The sequence below is a fragment of the Neovison vison genome, chromosome 3 (assembly GCF_020171115.1).
Source record: "Neovison vison isolate M4711 chromosome 3, ASM_NN_V1, whole genome shotgun sequence".
Taxonomy (NCBI): Eukaryota; Metazoa; Chordata; class Mammalia; order Carnivora; family Mustelidae; genus Neogale; species Neogale vison.
The window spans coordinates 170,798,674-170,817,327 of record NC_058093.1 but is presented as its reverse complement, the minus strand read 5'-3'; the positions used below and the strand labels follow the sequence as shown (position 1 = coordinate 170,817,327).

Here is an 18,654-nt window from a genome sequence, read left to right as displayed (position 1 = left end):
TACTTGTGATTTCTCTCTGTCAAATAAATAAATAAAATCTTTAAAAAAAAATCTTTTTCAGTCATCTGATTCTTTTAATGGCTTAGTAGAGTACTTTAATCTAGATAAGACTTTCTTATCAGATATATGATTTTGCAAATATTTTCTTCCACCTTTGGTTGTCTCTACACCTTTTTTGATGGCGTTCTTTGAAGTACAAAAGTTTTTTTTTTTAAGATTTTATTTATTTATTTGACAGCTAGAGATCACAAGTAGGCAGAGAGGCAGGCAGAGAGAGAGGAGGAAGCAGGTTCTCTGCTGAGCAGAGAGCCCAATGTGATGCGGGGCTCGATCCCAGGAGCCCCAGACCATGACCCAAGCCAAAGACAGAGGCTTTAACCCATGGAGCCAACCAGGTGCCCCTGAAGTACAAAAGTTTTAAAATTTGATGAGGTTCATTTAATTTTTTCTTTTGTTGCATGTGCTTTCAATTTCATATCTAAGAAACCATTATCTAATCCAAAACCACAATGATTTACTCTTACGTTTTTGTCTAAGAGTTTTACAGTGTTAGTTCTTACATTTAGGTCTTTGATCCATTTTGAGTTCATTTTTGTATATGGTGTGAGGCAGGCATCCAACTTAGTTCATTTGTCTGTAGATAGCCAGCTGTCCTAGCACCATTTATCAAAAAGATCACTTTTTCCCCATTGAATGGTCTTGGCATTATAAAAATGGTGCAAATCGAGTGGCCATAAATATAAAGGTTTATTTCTGGACTCCCACTTCCATTCCATTGATCTATACGTTTATTCTTATGCCAGTACCACACTCTCTTGATTACTCTAAGTTTGTGTTAAGTTTTGAAATAGAGAAAACGTGAGTCCTCCAATTTTGTTCATCTTTTTCAAGATTGTTTTGGCTATTCTGGGTTCTTCACATTTCCACATGAATTTTAAGATCACTTTGTCAATATGATCTGCAAAAATAGTGCCTGAGATTTTGGCAGGGATTGTGCTGACTCTATAGACTGCTTTAGGAAATACTGCTGTCTTAACCATATTATCTCTCAATCCATGCTACATATGATGTATTTCCATTTCTTTAGATCTTAACTTCTTTCTTTCTTTTTTAAAAGATTTTATTTATTTATCAGAGAGAGAGGGAGCACAGGCAGACAGAATGACAGGCAGAGCAGAGGGAGAAGCAGGCTCCCTGCCGAGCAAGGAGCCCGATGTGGGACTCGATCCCAGGACGCCGGGATCATGACCTGAGCCGAAGGCAGCTGCCCAACCAACTGAGCCACCCAGGCGTCCCTCTTTTTTTTTTTTTTTTTTAAAGATTTTATTTATTTATTTGACAGACAGAGATCACAAGTAGGCATAGAAGCAAGCAGAGAGAGGAGGAAGCAGGCTCCCTGCTGAGCAGAGAGCCTATGTGCCCTGGGATCATGACCTGAGCCAAAGGCAGAGGCTTAACCCACTGACCCACCCAGGCACCCCCATTTAGATTCTTTTAAATTAAAACAAAACAAAACCCCAAAACCTAAAATAACTCTGATACACACTTGCCACTAAAGTTTTGCAAACTTTCTTAATTATTTCCTGGATATAAATGTGCATGGTGTTGTGAGGGCAAAATATATGCACATTGAAGTCATTCTCTAAGTGCTGCAGACACGCTCACCTGAAAAGTTTTGAAGTTTTTACTTCAACCAAGGCTGTGATACTTGATTCGTTAATTCTCTGCTTTACTGTGGTTGTTTTAAAAAAGCTTTCCAGGTTTGATAGGCCAAAGATGAGTCTCCCTGGTACTTTGTTTGCATTGCATTGCAATTCCCAGGAAGGTCAAGAGTTTTTTCATATGTTTATTAGCTTAGAAAAGTTTTTTCCCTCCTGTTAATTATCTTAGGATTCTTAGCCTTGAGTATTCCACTGTTTATAGTTTGGTGAAAACAATTTGTGTATTAATTTATCCTACGCCCTTTATGGTAAACATTTTCTCCTCACGTGTTTGCCATTTGTGTTTAATTTTGGTGCTTTTGGATATACAAAACTTTTAGTTTCTCTGTCAACTTATCAATCTTTGTGGCTTCTCCTTTTTTACACTCACAAATTCCTTTTCCTCTCCTTTTATTTTTGAAGAACAGATGGTTAAATAGGTACACTGCCTTCTTTCTAGCAAATATCCCAGTATTTAATAAATACACTGGTTACTTCTACTCCTTTCAACTGTACCTTTTTTTTTTTTTTGTTATCTCAATCTTTGCTCACGTAATGTTCTCACATCCTCCCTCTTTTTCCCTTCTCCTTCCTTCGGAGTAAGCCCACTTCCTCTGAGGCACTCGGGTCAGTCCTGGCCGGCAGCAGGGGCACGCTCCCTGAAGTGCTCAGAGCACCTAAAACGGCTCGGTTTTAGGGAGACATTGTGCAAAGAAGACCAAATCTCAGCTCCGGTTTGGGCGTACCCTCTGCTCTGACGCCAGCTTGACAGCTCCAGAAATTCGCTCATTATCTCTCAGTTTATCTGTAAAATTTAGCAGATCGGGCATTTAAAGATTCCCCCCCCAAGGTGTTTTGGCAGCTTGGCAAACGACAACCTGCGCTCTTGGCTGTCTTTTAAATGGGTCTGTTCCGCCACTCCCCATTCCCCGTGAGCTCCTTCGATCCCAGACTCTGAGTGCGCTGTAGTGCCACAGATACTGCTGGCGCACAGTGTTTGAGAAATTGACGGGACTTGTCTTTTGACAACTGAGACGTCCGGGAAGCCACGAGGTCTTTGATTTAAGTTCTGCACGCAGTGCCAGTTTGTTCTAATGTCTCACCCAAGCCTTCCCCTTTGTCCGAGGTCCAGGCTGGCTTTCCTGACTGGTCTGAGACCGTGAGCAGCTGGAGAGGAGGACGTTCTGATTTCTGCGCTGGGCGTAGGAAGGTGGGGCGGTCCCGGCCCCCGCCTCTGCCGCCAGGGTGAGAGCCCGGGAACGCCTTTCGCTCTCCCCGCCCGCGAAGTTTGCAGGGCGCAGCGCTGCAGAGACCTGGTCGGCTGGCCCGAGGCTGTGCGCTGTCAGTTCCTGCTTCGTTGGGCGCTCGCTCCAGCCGCCGCAGGCTCCACACCAGAGAAGCCGACTGCACCGCGAGGGCTCCCGGCACGTGGGGCGGGGGCGCGGATTAGCCGCCGCCCACACCCAGGGCTGAGCTCGCTCCTCCCGGGATGATTGCGCGCTGCAGGATGGCGGCGGCCGCGCGGGTTCCAGGCTGGGTATTGAGGCCGGTTCTGCTGCTCCTGCTGCTGCTGCCGCCCGCCGTGAACCCCGCTCGGGAACCCCGTACCGCGGCCCGGCTCAGCCTGCACCCGCCCTACTTCAACCTGGCCGAGGCGGCGAGGATTTGGGCCACCGCCACCTGCGGAGAGCGGGAGCCCGGCGGCGCGCGGCCCGAGCTCTACTGCAAGTTGGTGGGGGGGCCCACCGCCGCGGTTAGCGGCCACACCATCCAGGTACGGTCCCGGGAGTGAATGAGGGCGGGGTGGCGAGGGGCCGGCTCCCTCTCGGCGCTGGCCTGTGGCCCTCAGCAGAAGGAGGGGTCTTTCCCCGTGCGCTAGCGATACCAGGAGACAGGGAAGGGCTCCCTCAGGCCCCGCGCGGGCGGGCGACCCTGGGAGATGGGCTCGGTGCCCCGGAGCGATCCTGCGGGAGCTCCGCCCTTGCCAGTTCGCCTCCCGAGGCCGGGACCAGTAGAGCACTCGAGGTAAGTGAAGGCTGAGGTTAAGTTTGTGGGCGCAGAGGTGAAAGTCCCCTGATGCGCCTCGGGGTGCATGGAACTGTCGCCCCATGCTGCCTCCATCACTCAAGCAGCGCCCGGCCAGGCCATGAGTGCCCCCTCGGCTTCACTGGCGCGCCTCCTTCCAGGCACTTCTGTCTCCCCGACCTTATCGGGAGAAGTTGGTTGCAGTGGGTTTCCGTGGCGGGTTTGGAGAGAACTTTTAGGTTGTATCGGTAGCACCCCTCCCTCTGGTGTCACGAAGATGCACCTCACCGCCCTTCCCGAAGCGTCCGCGTTCAGGTCACTGTGGCGAATGAGAGTGGAACTGGACAGAGATGGACACTGCGCTCAGGGTCCATCAGACTCTTACCGCGAACACCTGGCGTAAATGATAAAGTTGCTGGTGCTTAATCAGCATCTGGGGTGTGCCAGGTCTTCACCCACGGACCCTTACAGCAGCGCAGGGAACCGGAGCGGTTGGACAGGTTAAGAAACGTGCCTGAGTCTTAAAGGAAGGCAGCGGGATTTAAACCCAGTCCTGACTTGAAATCCTCTTTACGCTGAGCCGTAATTCAGAATTGCTCCCCTTGTTCTACTGGGAAATATTGCCGAGGAATGGGAAAGTGCTGCCGGAAGAGGGAGTAATTTCGGAACTTGAGCTCCGCAAGCAAAAGATTACCATTGAGAATCTAGGTCAGGGTTTTAGAAACTCTTGGTTGCGCACTTCCATAAACGACAATAGCTGAACATGCAATGCCAATACGTGCTTATTTACTTGTAAACTATATACATGTATTGCTTTATTAATATACGGTGAGTACTAGAGGACAGGCAAGAATAGAAATAAAAAACTAAAATAACAATGATGAAAATACTTTTTAATTTCCTTTATTAACAGCGCCAAGTAAGTTTGCTTTCTTTAAATATTTAATTTCTTTTTTTTAAAGGCAGGTGGTAACTTTTTTTTAAAGACTTTATTTATTAATTTGACAGGCAGAGATCACAAGTAGGCAGAGGGGGGGTGGGGGGAGCAGGCTCCCTGCTGAGCACAGAGCCCAATGCGGGGCTCCATCCCAGAATGCTGGGATCATGACCTGAGCTGAAGGCAGAGGCTCCCACTGAGCCACCCACTTGCCCCTAAATATTTAATTTCTGATTGTAACTATTTATAAATATACAAGTGTGATTATGTATATCATTATTTTTGGCAAAGTTAGTTTAGCACTTATGATCTGTCAATTCAAGGTCGGTTTTACATTGATAGTTGAAATTAGTAGTTGTCACAGCTGAAAGATAGCTCAAAAATCTGTAGATTCGAGAAGAAGGACCACTGCACTGACCACTGAGTCCCGGAACAAGTCACAGAGCCCGGGGCAAAATGAAAATGTGAGCCCCCTGTTCAAAGATTATGAATTTCAAGATGGTGATAGCAGAGCCTCAAATTAAGTGAGGGGGCCTTTGGGAGCATGGAATTCTGTGTAACTGGGCAGGTCTGATACTGTCTGAATTCTTAAAATCATGGTACTCATATTTCTGCCCATCCTTCAATTATTCTAAAAATTTTTTAAAGTAGACACTTGGCCAGTCAATGTTTGCTTTTCAGATGGCATTCAGTACTTCCTGGTTGGAAGGTGTTATGTTTTAAGGGTTTAAAAAAATAGATTTAAAACTCACTGCAAGTAGTTTTTTGGAAAATATTAAAATACATTACAGAATTCTGCATCCAGGTTTTTAAACTGTGCAAATAGGAGAAATTTTAGGGTACCCCAGTTCTGTCTTTTGAACAACAGAAATATGAAACATTTCCAAATATCTATTTTCCAAAGCACTCTTTTCAAAACGTACATTTCTTTAGAATCTTATTTGCTTTTTCACACATTGTTGATACAATACCTTTACTTTCATAGGTACCTCTATTTTTTTGTAAATATGTATCAGGTAGTATATTACTGGCAGTTCCTTGTCATCCTGGAAAGAGCAAATCTGGAATTTTTTGTGAAAAAAAAAAGTGTGACTCAACTTTAAATTTCAAAGTTTTAAATACTTTAACATGAGATAAACAGTGAATGTGTGTCATTGAAAGAATTTCTTTGTCACTCCTCATTTTAGTACATGGTTGGAACTGTTCTGCTGTCTAGGAGAATAGAACCCACGTGTCTACTTAATCAGGCCCGTGTAAGCTTTGGTGTGTCATGGTCAGATGAGAGCCTGGTGCAACTCCTCCTCCTCTATCCTTGGGCAGACAGACACTCAGGACCATTGTGACCGGCTGACTCGTGGATGGGGTAAAGCCCTAAGCAGAGTGCACACTAAATATTAGTCAAACTGAATTTCTTTATTTTTAAATGAAAAAAACCACATTTTGATATTCCCTTCTGGCACCCCATTGGATTGCCTGGCACACCCAACTTTGCAGAGAGCTGTTCTGACTATGGGAAGACGAAGTGCAAGGGGAAGAAATTTTCAAATATCTCCTCTCCCTGAGATTTGCCTGGGAATGGGCCAACCTTCACTCTCTTCATCTGGCATTTTCTTTTGAACGCTCATAGGTTGATACTATGGTCTTGGAGGTCCAGAAAAGTCATATTTTCTGTGCTGATTGAGTTTCCAGGATAGGTCCTTAAACTTTGGTGCACAGTCCTAGATAGAGTAGGAAGTGGCTTTTCTGAGATCATTCAGCAGACTGTGTTTCTAGGCCAAGCTATAGCCTTTGGAAAAAGAATGCTATCCGGTGTTATACTGTGTTCTTTCTGAGAAATAAGGGGTGAACAAGAGTGCTGCTGAATAGTGCTTTCTGCTTTCACAGTTGAGGGCTTGAGAAGATGTACTGATTGCTGACGTGAGAAGCTCTTATCTAATGAGGACAGAAGTGTGTTGGAGACAAGACAGGGAAGGAGAGTTCTAGAAGTTGGGCTCTCAGATGCTTGCTCTAGCCCCGTGTTGGCAGCCGCAGGTGCAGACCTACCTTTCAGGATACCGAGGGGTGATGGGACTTGGAAGCGTGGGAGATTATGACTGATCAGTTGGTTGTACCCGAATGATGATTATCTTGAATGTGTTTATGCTCAAGATGGGAAATGGAGAGGAGTAACTAAAATAGTTGTTTCTTGAGCTTTCTAAAAATAAACCTTCAGGGCCAGCCAGGATTTAGAATTTCAGGCCAGAAGGATTTTGCAAAAAATGTAAAAAAAAAAAAAAAAGAATAAAAGTTATGTCTTAGAATAAAGCCTGGGTTTATGGTCCTGATTCTATACTAATAATCCTGATTCTTGAATGGTAGCATGTGCCCACAGGGAGGACATTTTAAAAGTCTGAATTTTGTTTATTGTGTGAACAATGCTCACTGTGGTTTCTCTGGATTTAAAACTCATTAAATAAGATTTTATATACTTGTTACTGCTTAGACATTAAGTTTTTGATGTTTGAGAGGTCTTTGATTCAGGGATTTTTGTCTGTTTGGTTCATAGTTGTGTCCTGTGCGTAGCACAAAGCCTGGAACAGTATGTGTGCTCAAAAAATACTAAAGGAAAAGATAGTGGAATGAAGATACAGCTAAGGGCTATAAAGAAGTCAATGTAAAGAATTGACAAGAAAAATGCACAAATTAATTCTATTCTGCTAAGAAGTTAACTACCACTGAAATCTATCACACTTTATGCTTCAATTTTAAATGTTTCCTTACCTGTGAAGTAAAAAAAAACATTATTTACCGGCATCTGATAGAGATGATGATAAAATATAAGTGGGAGGCTGTATTGAAAATGTAACCTTGGGGGCGACTGGGTGGCTCAGTGGGTTAAAGCCTCTGCCTTCGGCTCAGGTCATGTTCCCAGCGTCCTGGGATCAAGCCCAGCATCGAGTCCCGCATCGGGATTTCTGCTCCGCAGGGAGCCTGCTTCCTCCTCTCTCTCTGCCTGCCTCTCTGCCTACTTGTGATCTCTGTCTGTGAAATAAATAAATAAAATCTTAAAAAAGAAAAGAAAAGAAAATGTAACCTTGTGTTTGGTTTAGCTTGGCATAGACATGACAGTCACAAAGAATGAAATGAACATATTTACCACACATGAGATGTTGATTTTGTACATTGACAGTTCAACATGTCTTCTGTTAATATTCCTTCATTACATTATAATTTATGCACAGGAATGTGTATCTAGCCTGAATGACAGTGGTAAAGAAGTTCCCACATGTGAGTTACAGCCAAGAGCAAGAGCGCTTGTCACAAAGCAGTCTGGGTTGTGTGTTTGTGTGACTTGGACTAATGGCCATAAACAGGAAACTCATTTCACTAAGGCTGTTTATAGAACCATTGTGAAAGAGAAACCATTTGTTGGCTTCAACAAGGGACTTTTCCTTTGTGAAACTGATAGGAAAGTGTTGGGCAAGGGCTGAGAAATCAAAGACATTTACTATTCCATTGATATATTTGTAACAGTTCTTAGCAGTGAGTTATTTTAAGACTTCAGACAAATGACTGCAGTAAGCAATTTAAAGATGAATTTTTAAAAATGATTTTCCTAATAGTTCTGTGTGAGTATTAGCCAAAGTTTAGCAATGAAAGTTTGTGTGCAAATCATTCGAACATAAACGTTTTCCTTTGGAGAGCCAGGTTCACTCACCAGCTATGGAACATGGTTCCACACACAGAATGTCAGCAATTTAAATGTTTGCTTCAAGTCACAGATTTTGCTGGAGCTCATGGATCTTCAGGGTTGTAGAAGATGAATACTTGGCAGTGAGAATGTTCAGTCCTTGAATTGTAGGATTTTACTTTGTTCTGAATTACCTGTGCCATTGAGAACGTGGATCATTTAATCTGAGAAAAAGAAGTATATAGTCATAGGGAAAGAGAAGGACAAAGGTGATTAATTTCAGCCCCTCACTTATGAGAAAACTATACTTAAGCCGTTATAGAAAGTTAGCTGTGTGCATTTTACATCTTTAGTGCATATATGAATGTGAAAACTACACATTTTCTTCATAATTTTTTTTACCAAAACTAGATTGAAGTATGTGAGTCATTTTTGACACTCTCATAGAGGCATAATTTAAATAGTATAACATGCATCCATTGTAGGTGTGAATTAAATATTTTTAAATAAATTTATAGAGTTGTACAACAATCACTAGTTTGTTTTAGAACATTTCCACCAGCTCCAAATGTTCTCTTGTGTCTACACACGCAATTTCCACATCTATTTCCACTGCTATGATTTCTGCCTCTAAAAATTTCTCATTTCTGTAAATTTCATATAAATGAAATGACACAACATGTGGTTTTTTGTGTCTAAATTTTTTAAAAAGATTTTATTTGTTTATTTGACAGAGAGAGAGATCACAAGTAGGCAGAGAGGCAGGCAGAGAGGGAGAGGGGGAAGCAGGGTCCCCGCTGAGCAGAAAGCCTGAAGCGGGGCTTGATCCCAGGATTCTGGGATCATGACCTGAGCTGAAGGCAGAGGTTTTAACCCACTGAGCCACCTAGGTGCCCCGTGTCTAATTTTTTTTTCAAGATTTAACTTATTTATTTGACAGAGAGGAAGAGAGAGCAAGAGAGGGAGCACAAGCAGGGGGAGTGGAAGAGGGAGAGGCTGAGCAGGGAGCCCGATGCGGGGCTCAATCCCAGGACCCCAGGATCATGACCTGAGCCAAAGGCAGACACTCAAAAACTGAGCCACTCACATGCCCCAACTTTTTTTTTTTTTTTTTTTTTTTTAAAGAGCGGGAGGGCCTGGTAAGGGCAGAGGGAGAGGAAGAGAGAGAATCTTAAGCAGATTGCCTGCCTATCAAGGAGCTGGACAAGGGGCTTGATCTCACAACCCTGAGACCTAGACATGAGCTGAAGTCAAGAGCATGCTTAACTGACTGAGCCACATGAGCACCCTTTTGTGTCTGACTTCCCTCACCTGGCATAATGATTTTGTGGTTTGTTAATATTGCTGTACGATTTACTAGTTTGCTTTTTATTGCAGAAAATAGTATGTTGTTGTATACTTCATTTCCTTTATCCAAATCATGGACATTTGGACTATTTTTAGGTTTTGGCTATTATAAGTATGCCGCTATGAACATTCACAAACAAATCTTTGCGTGGACATATGTTTTCAGTTTTCTTGGGTTGATTCCTAGGAGTGGAATTGTTGGATCACATAGTAAATTTATGTTTAATTTTTTGAGAAACACCAATTATTGAAATGAAGTCCTGAAGTCTCCAACTAATATTATGGAACTGTTTCTCCCTTCAGTTCTGTCCATTTTTGCTTCATGTATATGTGAGGCTTTTTTGTTTGATATAGATATATTTACATTGTTATATCTTGAAGGATTGGCCCTTCTATCAATGTGTAATGTGTGTCTTTATCTTTTGCAACAATTTGACTTCAAGTTTATTTTGTCTGATGTTAGTATAATCATCACCACTCTCTTTGGATTACTATTTACGCACAAAATCTTTTTCTGTCTTTTAATTTTCAATTCATTTGTGTCTTTGGATCTAAATCTCTTGTAGGTCTGCATTGTGGGTTTTTTTTTATTCCATTAAATCTATTCTGCAAATCTTTGCCTTTTCATTGTTAAGTTGAACCCATTTACATTTAAAGTGATTGCTGATAAGGAGGGCCTTCTGCCATTTTGCTCTTTGTTTTTGTAAGTCTTATATTTTTTGTTTCCTCAGTTCCTCAGTTAGTACTTTCTTTTGTGTTTAGTTTCTTTTCCCAATGAACCATTTTCCTTTCCTCCATTAACTTTTCTGTATTTATTTTCACAGTGGTTACTCTGGGGATTACAGTTAACATCCTAAATTTACAACAGTCCAGTTTCAGCTGACCATCAGCTTAGCTTCAGTAGTATCTAAAACTCGGCTTCTATACAAGTCTGTGCCCCCTTCTTTATGATGCTCTCTTCACAAATTAGATCTTTACACATTGTTGCCCATTGACATAAATATATAATTATTGTTCTATGCATTTGTTTTGTAAATCATATGGGACAAACCAAAATTCCAATAATGCTGGCTTTTGTATTTATTTATTTAGTTAGCTGTACTGGTGGGGTTTTTTTTTTGTTTTTGTTTTTGTTTTTTAAAGATTTACTTATTTGACAGAGAGAGAAACAGCAAGAGATGGAACACAGCAAGGAGAGTAGGAGAGGGAGAGGCAGGCTTCTCCTGGAACAGGAAGCGTGATATGGGGCTTGATGCCAGGACCCTGGGATCATGACCTGAGCTGAAAGCAGATGCTTAATGACTGAGCCACCCAGGTGCCCCTGTTTTGGTGTTTTTTATTTCTTTGTATGGCTTTGATTTATATCCTAGTATCCTTTTATCTCAGCTGAAGGACTACTTTAGCATCTCTAGCCTTTTGGCCTTCAGTTGGGCAGGTCTACCAGCAACAAACTTCTTTCAGCTTTTGTTTATTTGGGAATGTTCTAATTTCTCCCTCATTTTTGAAGGATAATTTTTACCAGGTATGGAATTTTTGACTGACAGTTTTTTCCTTTCAGCATTTTAAATACTTCAACTTGATGCCTTCTGGCTTCCATGGTTTCTGATGGAAAGCAGGCTGTTAATCTTATTGAGGATCCTGTATGTGATAAATTTCTTCTCTTTTGGTGTTTTCAAGATTTTCTCTTTGTCTTTTGAGAGTTTGATTATAATGAGCCTTGGTGGGAATCTCTTTGAGTTTGTCTTGCTTGGAATTTGTTAAGCTTCTTGGATGTGTAGATTCATGTCTTTAATCAAATTTGGGCAGTTTCAACCATTATATCTTCCAGTATACTTTCTGCCTCTTTCTCGCTCTTCTGCTGGGACTCCCAAAATGTGTATGTTGGTCTGTAACAGGTCACAGTCCTATAGGTGCCTTGAGCTTTGTTTATTTTAGTTCATTATTTATTTATTTATTTGACAGAGATCACAAGCAGGCAGAGAGGCAGGCAGAGACAGAGAGAGAGGAGGAAGCAGACTCCCTGCTGAGCAGAGAGCCCAATTCAGGGCTCGATCCCAGGACCCTGGGATCATGACCTGAGCCAAAGGCAGAGGCTCTAACCCACTGAGCCACCCAGGTGCCCCTATTTTTGTTCATTCTTTTTTCTTTGTTATTCTTATGCTAGATCTTTTCAGTCAACTTATCTTTAAGTTCACTGATTATAAGTTGTTGTAGGTTTTCGAACAGATTCCAGAGTTCTGAAAATGTTTGTTTCAGTAGCTTTTTTTGTGAGATTAATTGTTGCTTTAGTGGAGGAACAGATCCTTGAAGCTTTTTCCTCTGCCATTTTTGGTGATATCCTTACATCCTCTTTTTTAGTGCTTCCTTGCTTTCTGGTACCACAACATGTTCCAGGGCATTTTTTTTTCTTTTTTGCTCCTGCCTAGGAACCAACTGGTTTTTCAAGGAGCATTATTTGTTTGTTTGTTTGTTTGCTTATTATGGGTGCAGTGTTTAGAAACTAAGATCTGGATATGAGGTACTGTTTATTAAATGCTCATTGTTATAGTATATCATTGCTTTTAGACACTTTCAGTGGACAGAGCTAGGAAACATATGCTAATTTCTACATGCACATACATCCACACTGGAAATGCAATTGATTTTTGCGTATGGATCTTGTATCCTGTGACCTTGCTGTAGATTTTTTGTAGACTTCAGTATTTTCTACACACAGAACTACATGTGTTTTATTTTTTCCTTTCCAATCTGTAAGCCTTTAATTTCTTTTAATTAATTAATTAATTAATTAATTCACTTATTAAGTGGGTCTTACATGCCAGGCATCATGTTTGATGCTGAGGATGCAAAAATGATCCAGACATGATCTTTCTGTAGATGACTCGTGTTTTTGTGGCCTAATTTTCTTAAAAGACCAGGGAAATTCCTATGAGGGAAAATAGGATATCATCTCATTGTATATATCATCAAATTACTCTCACTTAGAGGTGAATAACTCTGGCTCTACAATCATATAGAGCTGAGTTTGAATTCTAACTCTACAGCTCTTTGACCTTGGAAAATTGCATAACCTCAGTTTCCCCATATATAAGACAGAATTAATATTAGTGTCTATCTCACACATTTATTGGGAGGATAAAAAACACTCAGCATATATTGTGATATTGTGGTACCTCATGTCCAATAAATGTGTTTACAGTGGTGAATGACAACAATGATTTTTCATAATAACCATTTAAAATTTTTGAGTAAGAAATTCTTTTTTTTCTTTTAAAGATCTTATTTATTTAGAGAGAGTGTGTGAGTGAGTGGGGGAAGGGGTAAAGGGAGAGGGAGAGAGAATGCCATGCAGACTCCACAATGAGCATGGAACCCAGTGTGGAACTCAGTCTCACGACCCTGAGATCATGACCTGAGTCAAAATCTAGAGTTAGACACTTAACTGAGTGAACTATCCAGGCACCCCTAAAAAATTATTTTTTAACGAACTGTATGGTGCATTATATACTGAACATATTTGGCATGGGAAATAATCCACAGGCATTTTTGCAGAATAACAGTGTTAAATTTTCTTAGTACTGTGTTAATAACTAGATATTATTTGTTTACAAAGGGACACATTTTTATAGCAATTAGAGAAATATTTTGGGGGGAGAGCAGCCATGGAATTGGACAAGAAGCTGCTGTCCATGCAACCAGCCTTGGAGACAGAAGGGTTACACTTCCTGCATATCCTGCGGAGCACCTCATCCCCCCACCCCCACTAGTCCCTATGGCTGGGACATCACCCACTGAAGGTGTTCAGCTGCATCCTTCTCTCTGTGGTGTTCCAGAAGCTTTCCACTCAGCCGAGGGCCTTGAGGCAGAGGCAACTGAACTGCTATGGAACCTGATGTTGTTGTTAAAGGACAAGAGGCTTTATCAGCTGCTTGTTTCAAAATGGAAGAGGAATTAAATACACAGGGTGGAAAGTATAAGGAAAAACTAAGACAGCTTGAAGAAGAAGAACAACAACAACAAAAAGAGACAGAGCTTGAAATGTGGGACAGCATGCAAGAAGGAAAAGGTATGATGGAAACGTAAGAGAGCCCCCAGAAGAAGACACTGCAGGGCTTTCTACTTCATGTCATTGTGAAATGAAAATCTCACAGACACCATCAGCGACAGGGGCAATTGGTCACACTTTACTAAAGCCAGTGACTGTGTTCATTGATTTCATAGGTAACTGTTAATTGGTAGCTAAAGGCTTCTGGGTGATTAACAGTCTTGATAAAAGAGACCTAGTAACGGTTCTTCAAGTTGAAAGCCCCTACTGGTACAACAGTCTCTGTGATGGGTTGTGCTGAATGATGTCTTCCTTATAAATGGTGAGCCCACCAGTGAGGACTTCTAATGCAGCCAGGTGACAGGGTTGTTTCTACATATTTATTGTTACGTTCAAAACTTTTGAAAAAAGAAACTATTAAAATGCAAAGAACACTTTAAACATCTTTATTAAATTCAAGGAAATTCTTTATGAACTTGAATTTGTCTATCAAACATTAAACAAAATTTAGCATTCCAAAAAGTAACATTTTGGAGGGAGGTTTTCATTCATTAAGGTTAATGTTGGTAGTAATAATATATTCTTCCAAATTGGAAAAAAAAATTTTTTTGTTTGTGGTTTAAGCTTTCATGAAACCTGCATTAACCCTTGCTCAACATTCTGGAACCATTTGCCTGGTGAGGAAAAAGTTTCATTAAATGGTACCTCAGTGGTCTTAGTCAATGGAATTGGCTGTATACATGGGCTCCTGGCCAAGGCACACATAGGGGCTGAAATCCAGTCTGGGCAAAGCTGTGTCTGCTTAGAGGCAGCGAGCCTTTTTTCTGCTTCATTAAAATAAAAAAAAAAAAAGCTTTTTTCATGAGCTAGCAGGGCCTTGATTAGATCCCTCATGCCAACAGGGTGGAAAATGCCTTGGGGAACGCCAACTCATTGAATCTCACATATCCTGCCATTTTTTTCAAAGTCATAAACATATTGTATTTTCTTAGTGGATTTCCCATCCTAGATGCTCATAAGAAAACACATCTGAAATCAATAAATGAACATTAGCTGGAGAGAAATATGGGTTTTAATTTATGCAGAGCTTAATGTTGAGAAGTGGGAAAAAGACTTCTCCACTACTTTCAAGTTATACCCTCTACTGCAGATACTGTGTACAGAAGTGATACCAAACAAAGAGGCAGAAGGGTAGGCAGGGGGAACAGCCTCGTGATCAGGAGACTTACTTCCCTACTCAATGCACGGTGCTAATTACTTACATAACATTTATGGATGCTTGGCACTGTTCTAAAGCACCTAACATGTACTTACGTCTTCATCCTCACAACGGTTGTGGAGGCGATCCTCTTAGTGTGCTCATTTTATAGAGAGAGAACTGAAGTACAGAGAGGTTAAGTGCATTGTTTAAGAGCAGAAAGCTGGTATGTGGTACAGCCAGGGATTCTGGCTGCAGAGTTCATGTTCATACCCACTCTACTAACGACTCCTTCCTCAGAGCCGCAGCCAAACAGGGCACCATCTCGGTAATTCCATTCATTACCCTGGAACCATTTATCTTCATGACTGGTGTCCTTATTAGCTAGATCTGGGGCTCTCTGAGGGTGGGGCCACCATTTTCCTGCTCATGGCTGTCTTCCCTGTGACAGGGTGTCACCCACACGCCGTAGATGCTTTCTGAAGAAACTTTCAAAAAGCAACACCATCATAGAATTTTCCTACTGGAGCAACACCTGGATAGAAGTGCCGTTTGACAAAAAACCAAAAATCGAAAACCTGAATTTCAACACCCTGCCTTTGGAAGGCAGGTGTGGCCCTGATGTGTTGAATTTCAAAGTAGAGATATCTGATATGGGGCCAAGACCAAGAAGCCGTAAGAGGCAAGAAAGGATCCTTCCTCTACGGATTTCAGATGAAGCAGTGCCCTGCCAACACCTCAATTTCAGACTTCTAGCTTCCAGAACCGAGACATGACATTTCTGTTGTTCGCAGCCACCCAATTTATAGTACTTTGGTATGGCCCTGGCAGACGAATATAGTAACTGTTCGTCTTCTGGGCTGCCAAAACAAGATACTATGGATTGGGTAACTTATAAACAACAGAAATTTATTTCTCACTGTTCTCGAGTTTCCTTGGGGAAATCCAAGGTCAAGATGTGGGCAGGTTCAGTGTTTGGTGAAGACCCACTTCCAGTTCATGTTTCTTCGCTGTGTCCAAACAGAGAGGGAGAGATGAGGGGTCTCTCCACGGCCTCTCATAATTATAAGGGTACTAATACCATTCAGCTCATCCTCATCCTATCATCTTGGGGGTTAGGACTTAATGTATGGAATTGTGGGGAGGGGGGACACACAGATATGAAGCCCATTGCAGTAACTTTAAGTCAGATGACCAGTCTCTGTCAGTCAGCACTGCTCACTGAGGTATTCAGCGTGTGAGCTATCTGTGTTTGGGGAGGGGAAGGTGAAGGACACTGCTTGAGGCTCCCTGGGTGGTTCTAGGCTGTCTATTCTTGAGACTCTGCAATCTGGCAACTCACAGTGTAGTCCCTAAATAGAATGGGGATTGCTCTTGGCTGATCAAATATTTAGGAATCACCTACCTTGAGGCATCTTGAAATATGTAGAACATATAAGAAGGGCATAAAGTAAGGACTGACTAATGCAGGTGTGACTCTGGGAGTTTGGGGACGATGGATACATGGCTACCGTGAGCCTTGGATCCCTTTAGCACAGCGGTGGGACGATTCCTTCACTGCTAATGAGAGGGCTGCGGGGCTAGGTCAGGGGAAGGGTGGGGTAGGATCGTGAGATGAAGGTCCCAATTCCCTATGTCCTGGGACTGGCTCCGCATAGACTAAATATGGCAGAGGATTTGTGTGCACAAAAGACCTCAGTGGCAAAGATTCTACGCAAGGTAGTTCGCACAGTGATTTGAAGAGAACAAACATTTCAGACTTTCAAATTTTCATAGTGTCCTCTCTGTTTCTGGGTGGTTTCCCTATTTCATGGTGACAACCTATCATTTAATGTTATCTTTAATGTGATCTTGAATGTTTTTAATGTGCCAGAAAAATTAGCAGAAAATGGTGGAAGACCTCATTTGGGAAATCTCTTATAGGATTGCCATAAACTAATTGAGGTTTTTTTTTTTTTTCCTTTCGTTTAATTTCATTATATTTTGGGTCAACTTAGTAGACTTTTATCTGAGTAAAGATACAGCTATTGAAATCAGTCTGTCTAATGATAATAAAATATTTGTTACCTCTCTCTGAGCACCATGTAAGTCTTTGTCCCTCTCTTGTACTTGGTGTTACCTGCAGTCCTAATTTTCTTTGATCATTTGCTGGCTTCGGTTCTGGGAGTTGTTTTCTCTGGCTGTTCCGTAGAGCAGTTGTACCTTTAGCTTAGGAGGATTGAAGCTGAAACAAATCACTTTAGAACTGCTTGACTAACCACAAGGAAGATGAGGTGGGGGACTTAAGAATCCCAACAGAGATGTTTGTAACCAGTGGTTCTCCGTCTTCACTAACGACAGAATTGAAGAGGATGTGTAATATTGCATCACAAGGGATGGGGATCAGCTCTGGGGAGGAACTTCCCAAAGCAGAGTGTCCTGCATCACTGAAAGGATTTTTAAAGAGGAGGAGAGTCCTTTACTAGGTCAAAATCCCGTGTGTCATCTTTTCAGTCCATCTGTAGACAGTTAGGCTTTGACCAACCAACCTCGTGGGGAAGCTGCCCTCCCCACGCCAAGCCTGTACACAGGAGTATATTGCACTCTTCCACAGGGGGTTGCAGCCAAGGGCTCTGGTCTCCTGACCAGCCACGCTCACACATATCTCTGCATTCCCAGCCCAGGAGCCCCAGTCAGAGGCCCCCAGTGAGGTAACTGGTGCATCCCAGATGCCTCCCCAGAGACTTCCGATGGGCAGCTCTGGCTGAGGCACGTTTCCCCCCATGACTGGGTATTTTTCTACTCCCCCTCTCCTCTTCTCCTTACCTTCCATCCTCTGGGCTCAGAAGAAGGCAGGAGCCTTTTGTTCAGGGTTCCTCGGCGGTGAGATACTTCTGTCATCTGACCCCTGCCTGGTGCTGTTCCTTGGGGAAAAAATGAAACACTGGGATGCTGGTACTTTGTTTCTTGCCTTCACGGTCGTAGTGAATGAATGAAGTCTTGAGTGTTACTTTCAGACTGGCTTGTCCTCATTGACCATCTCAGCACTTGGAAACTCAACTGGAGCTGGTAGAACTTCTGTAAATGATATTTTGAAAAGATTTATTTATTTATTAGGGAGAGAGAAGTGTAGGGGGAGCCAGTACCCGGTGGAGGAGGGGCAGAGGGTGAGAATCTCAAGCAGACTCCCAGCTGAGCACAGAGCCCAATGCAGGGCTTGATCTCATGACCCTGAGATCACAATCTGAGCCGAAATCAACAGTCAGACGCTTTATGGGCTGAGCCACCCAGGTGCCCCGGATGATTCTTAATGTAGATTCTTATCAACGAAGGCAAGAACTGCTACCTGGGGTTGGGTGTAAACACACCCTTGTGTCTGATAGTGGACACCCTTGTGTCCACTCCTGTATTGAACAGATATGATTGACATGTATGTGCTGGGCGTAGAGGAGGAGGATGTAATGGGCTGGGACTACAGATCTGAACAAGGCAAGAAAGGTCTCTACCTGCGTGGAGCTGACATCCTATGGGGAGTTTGCAACCAGTGAGTAAACATACACAGTAATGACTGTGTTTGGGTCCTGGAGAGAAGAAGCAAGATTTTGGTTTTGTAGTTCATGAAGGGAAGCTTCTCCACGTTTGATAGATGGAGAAGCTTTTCTTTCTTTCTTTGTTTTTTTTTTTTTTTAATTTTAATTTTTATTTATTTATTTGACAGAGAGAGAGGGAGAGCACAAGTAGGCAGAGAGGCAG

General features: G+C 42.3%; 1 protein-coding gene and 1 pseudogene across 1 annotated transcript in view; both read left to right on the top strand.

Moving 5' to 3' along the window:
• The first annotated feature begins 3,141 nt into the window (after positions 1–3,141).
• LAMA3 (laminin subunit alpha 3) overlaps positions 3,142–18,654 on the top strand; it is a 263,197-nt gene continuing 247,684 nt past the window's right edge. Inside the window, exon 1 of the mRNA XM_044243267.1 lies at positions 3,142–3,474. Coding sequence (XP_044099202.1) covers positions 3,190–3,474 — 285 coding nt within the window. The 5' untranslated portion in view covers positions 3,142–3,189. The remainder of the gene's footprint in view (positions 3,475–18,654) is intronic.
• Positions 13,342–18,449, top strand: LOC122902090 (annotated as a pseudogene).